Source organism: Durio zibethinus, chromosome 22 (genome assembly GCF_047325235.1).
Source record: "Durio zibethinus cultivar Kanyao isolate XHJ-2024 chromosome 22, ASM4732523v1, whole genome shotgun sequence".
NCBI classification, from domain to species: Eukaryota; Viridiplantae; Streptophyta; class Magnoliopsida; order Malvales; family Malvaceae; genus Durio; species Durio zibethinus.
In genome coordinates, this window is record NC_143183.1 from 19772287 (window position 1) to 19776994 (window position 4708).

General features: G+C 31.2%; 1 protein-coding gene across 1 annotated transcript; it reads right to left on the reverse strand.

Moving 5' to 3' along the window:
• Positions 1-1699: 1699 nt before the first annotated feature.
• LOC111307433 (F-box/kelch-repeat protein At3g06240-like) lies at positions 1700-4103 on the reverse strand. The gene has a single exon (XM_022905451.2). It carries the CDS (start codon positions 3855-3857, stop codon positions 2775-2777), a length of 1083 nt encoding a protein of 360 aa, XP_022761186.1. The 5' UTR covers positions 3858-4103; the 3' UTR covers positions 1700-2774.
• Positions 4104-4708: the final 605 nt, after the last annotated feature.

Sequence of the window (4708 nt, forward strand, 5' to 3'; positions counted from 1 at the left end):
AATAAAAATATTATTTGTTTTTGTATAAAGACAAATAAATAATAAAATATATATGTAGTATATAGATTACAATAAAAGGACAAACAATTAATGAAAAGACTATTAAAATAAAAATTGGGGGAGAGGCAAGATTGCTTCATCATGTTGAGATGTTAAGATGATGGATCACAGCCAATTGAACTTAGCTAGGATGGAATGAGGAATTTCTATATTGGGAGCTTCTAAATTATAAAAAATATTTAATATTATATTTAAAATTTAAAAATCTTTAATAAGATATTTAAATTATGAATTCATTAATTTATATAATGCTAATTTTTACTAACGTAATCAACTCTAAATGATAATATATCTAACAAATAATCTTTTAAATACTATATTAATTAATAAATTTATAGATTAGATATCGTATTAGAGATTTTTAAAAATCAAATATTATATTAAATATTTTATTATGATTTAAAAATCATTTATAACATTATCCCAAAAATAAATGTTAATGGTGAAAAAAATTATGATAGGATTTTGAAGTTATATATGATAAAATTAATTTAATGATTAAATTTTTATCAAAAAGTCAAATTTGCCCAAGTGAAGTATATTGGGTAATTTTTATTTATTTATTAAGAATTAAGAAATAAAAAAAAAAGGAAAAAAATTGAATTGAGTTAAATGAAACAGAATGAAAAACTTTAATCTCACTAGAATAAGTTTTAACATGTGAAATAAAAGAGGGACAAAATGATTATACACGCGAGTTGTAACGACAAATTTAACAATTTCATTGTTAGGGACAGTGGCTTCTCATCAAAATAATAAAAACAAATAAAAAAGAGGGGCTGGGGCTGAGTTAACTCGATCGTATGTCAAGTTGACTCAAAATTTTGCAAGAAAGAAGACGGCTAAAATCCAACTGCTCTCCTCATTTCTTCTCTTATTATTCATTTCATCTGTCTTTTTGAATCTTTTTCCCTTTTGGGTTTTCCATATTTCCATCAAAATTGTTTCTTTCGAAAAGAGATATGAAAAAGAAAGAATAATGCAGCAGATGCCACCAGCTGAAGAAGAAGAAGCTGAAATTCTGATTCTTCCCCAGGAAATCATAGGGGAAATCCTTTCAAGATTACCTATCAAATCTCTTTTCCAGCTCAGGTGTGTTTCCAAACTTTGGCTTTCTCTTATATCGGATCCCCTGTTAGCCAAAGCCCACCTCAAACAAACCATTAAAAATGATTACTTTTATTCTCAGAGAAAAAGAGTAATCATTTCCTCGCATAATTTATACTCTCTTGAATATGAATCAATTGGTAAAGATGGTAGCTTTAGTGAAAATTTGGTAGCTTCAGAGCTTGATTATCGTTTGTGAGCTCTGCTCCATGGAATACATAATTACATATTTCATGTTCTTGTGCTTAATGTATCCCTTTTGCTATACGTTGAAGAAAAGCTGAGTTAAAATGGTTGACTCGAGGCAGAAAATGATAATAAAATACAACTTGTACTGTTCAATTTTGTTTTTATTTTGTTTGGACAGGAAGGTCAAAGATGTAAGTGCCAGACCTTCCCGGTTTAGCATCCGTCATCAGGATACAAGTATAATTGAGCCTTACAGTCTCCTTTTCATTATGATTTTATGCAAGTCGTTTTATCTGATACTATCTTCTACTAATCCTTTAGTTGGAACCTCTTTCCTCCTCTGACAGACTTATGGAGAGAAGGGTAAATACTGGCTGCGTTTCTTTTAACCTCTGTGTTTTTCTGTTGGCAAAGTTTTAGTGATCTAAAAATTTCAGTGACTAGTGCATCACTTGGGTTTTGAAGAGAACCTCATAACTAATTGCAGCTTTTCCTCAATGTTTCCTAAAGTTGCATGCCTGAGTTGTAGGCATTTACAGTAGATCATGGCTTCTTCACCATAACCAACATATGACTTTGCAAAGCATGGATTTGCTTGTATTCCCTTAGCAATAACAATCTAGTTAAGCAAAACTTCTGGTTAATAAAGTTACTTTTACCTAACAGAAAGGAAAAAGAAACAAAAGAACCAAACAAAAGAGTAACATATGCTTCCTCTTGCCACTTTACTATGCCCTTGTGCGTTTCATCAGACAGAAACATTACAATAAAAATTAGGTCAAAGCAGACTCCCCATTTAAGCAATAGCTTCACATGGCCATTGCCGATTATTGCAAACCTGAAATCTTTTGACATCGTCTTCTTCATCATCATACCTCATCAATTTCTTGGAATATTCATTTATACATAGAACAGTTGTTTCCAACATGCTTAAGGGCTCAAGGAAATAAAGAAAATTTATCCTAGACAATTTAGTCCAAGACCCCATACTGCCACAGTCCTCCATTACCCACAATTCAGAAGCAGGCAAAATAGTATTTAGGATAATTTATGCAAAATTTATCTTCAAGAAGTGAATAGTGGTGATAGTGGTGATAGCAGCATGGATATTGGCAGACTATTGAATATCTTCTATTTAAATCAAAAGCAGTGATTTCATGAGATTCTGGGCTAAATAGCATATCACTCTGATCAAATGGCCAATGGAGAGCTCCATTGATAAAAGCACGAGACCATTTAAGAGTAATAAATATCAAGCCGATTAGGAAGGTTTTCAATTACGCTCCACGAGTTTAATGAAGTAAAATCTGAGGAATTAACACTTTTCTAGGCTGAAAAGTAAAAAGAAAAAAAAAACCAATATATTTGTGAAACAAAAGAAGGGATTCTGCTGAAACAGTAACACAAGCTTCCTCTTCCTAATTAACTATGTGGTCATTGTGCGTTTCATCCACAGAAACGTTACAATAAAAATTAGGTGAGAGCAGACTCTCAATGTAAGCAATACCTTCACATGGCCATTTCGGATTATTGAAAACCTGAAATATTTTGAAATTGTCTTCTTCAGCGTCACACCTCATCAATTTCTTGGAACGTCCTTCATTTATAAATAGAACAGTTGTTTCTGAAATGCACAAGGGCTCAAGGAAACCAAGATATCTAATGCTAAACAATTTAATCCAAGACCCCTTACTGCCATAGTCCTCCATTACCCAAAACTCGATAGCAGACAAAATACGATAATTTATGCAAAGTTTATCTTCAAGAACCCCCAAGCCAATTTGGTAGATAGCACCATGGGGTATTGGCAGTCTATTGAATATCTCTCTGTTTACATCAAAAGCAGTGATTTCTTTGTCGTATGGCATATAACACTGAAATGGCCAATGGAGAGCTCCATTGACAAAAACACCACACCCTTTAGTGTAATAGACATCAAGCGGAGGAAAGATTTCAATCATTCTCCATGAATTTTTTCTCAGTGAAAAAATTTCAGCTTTCTTTGGTGAAAATCCAAAAAATAATTTGTAATCGTCAGAGGATGAGTCATAACCAAAACCAGAAAAACGTTGATAAGGATGGGCGAGAGCTGAAGGACTAGGCTCTCCCAACTTCTTGTAGTCTCCAGTTGATGGATTCCAAATAAAGAAAAAATTGTTCAGGGCTAAAGCTACCAGACCATTGCATGAACCAAGAATTTTGGAACATTGAATACGCCCTTTTGGTGGAAAATCAAGGCCTACCAATGCTAATTCATCGCCTAAAGATGTGTCCGATACTTTGAAGAACTTGAGGCCATCATTAGGCGATGATAAAAGAACGTTTTGAGCCTTGATACTACGGTCTTCTGATGCTCGTTGGAAGTGCAATTTGGCGAAAGAGGAACTTGAGATCAGAGAACGCCATGGCTTCGAAACCGATTTGAATCTAAACAGGGCTTTGACAGGTGATCGTAAGAGTATCTCTTCTACAATATCTTGAGGGAAATTTGGCTTTGTCATGTCTTCTTCGTATTAGGGTTGGATAGGTTTCTTCCACGGAGACTATTGCTTTGAATGCTTGCCAAAGGCTGCAGGGCTTTTATAGCATAGACTATAGTAAACCCTTTTTGTTTAGGAATCAACTTCTTTTCTTTTTTATTTATTTATTTATTTTTTTGCTTTAAGCAATGAGTACTTTAAAAGTTTTAAAATTTTTTTAAAAAAAAGAGCAGACAATTTAAAACTACAAAATTTTAACAATTTTTTCAATCATTGATTTTAAAAAGCCTAAAGGCTAAAATTAAACAAACTAAAAAAATTCATCCTCTCATAATTTTATTTTGTATAAACAAGTGATAAATATTTATAAAATAATATCTAATGTGAACAAATCAACAAATGCGTTCAAATGAAACTCTATTGATGCATAAATTAAAAAAATTAAAATTTGACTGAAAAAATACAATGGTACTAACGTTTTGAGAAAATATATGTATAAAATGCTATCGATTATAAATAAAACAGCGATTAAAATGAAATTTGCTAAAAATGTTGGTACAAATTTATTGTGATGCTTTTTTTTTTTTACTCGTAGCAACATATTAGGAATATCACAATAAAACTTTTTTTTTGTATTTTTTTGAAATTATAAAAAAAATACAATTATAATTAAGTATTACATAATTGAATAATCAAATAAATAAATTAATAAATTAATTAGTACATAATTTGATAAATTCAATATAAAGTTGAAATAAACCTACACATGGTGAGAACTGAATTTAAAATTTATCATTTAAAACCCACTTTATTGCCATTAAGTCAAGATCATATTATACGTATTTTCTCCATCAAATTTATATGTACTTATA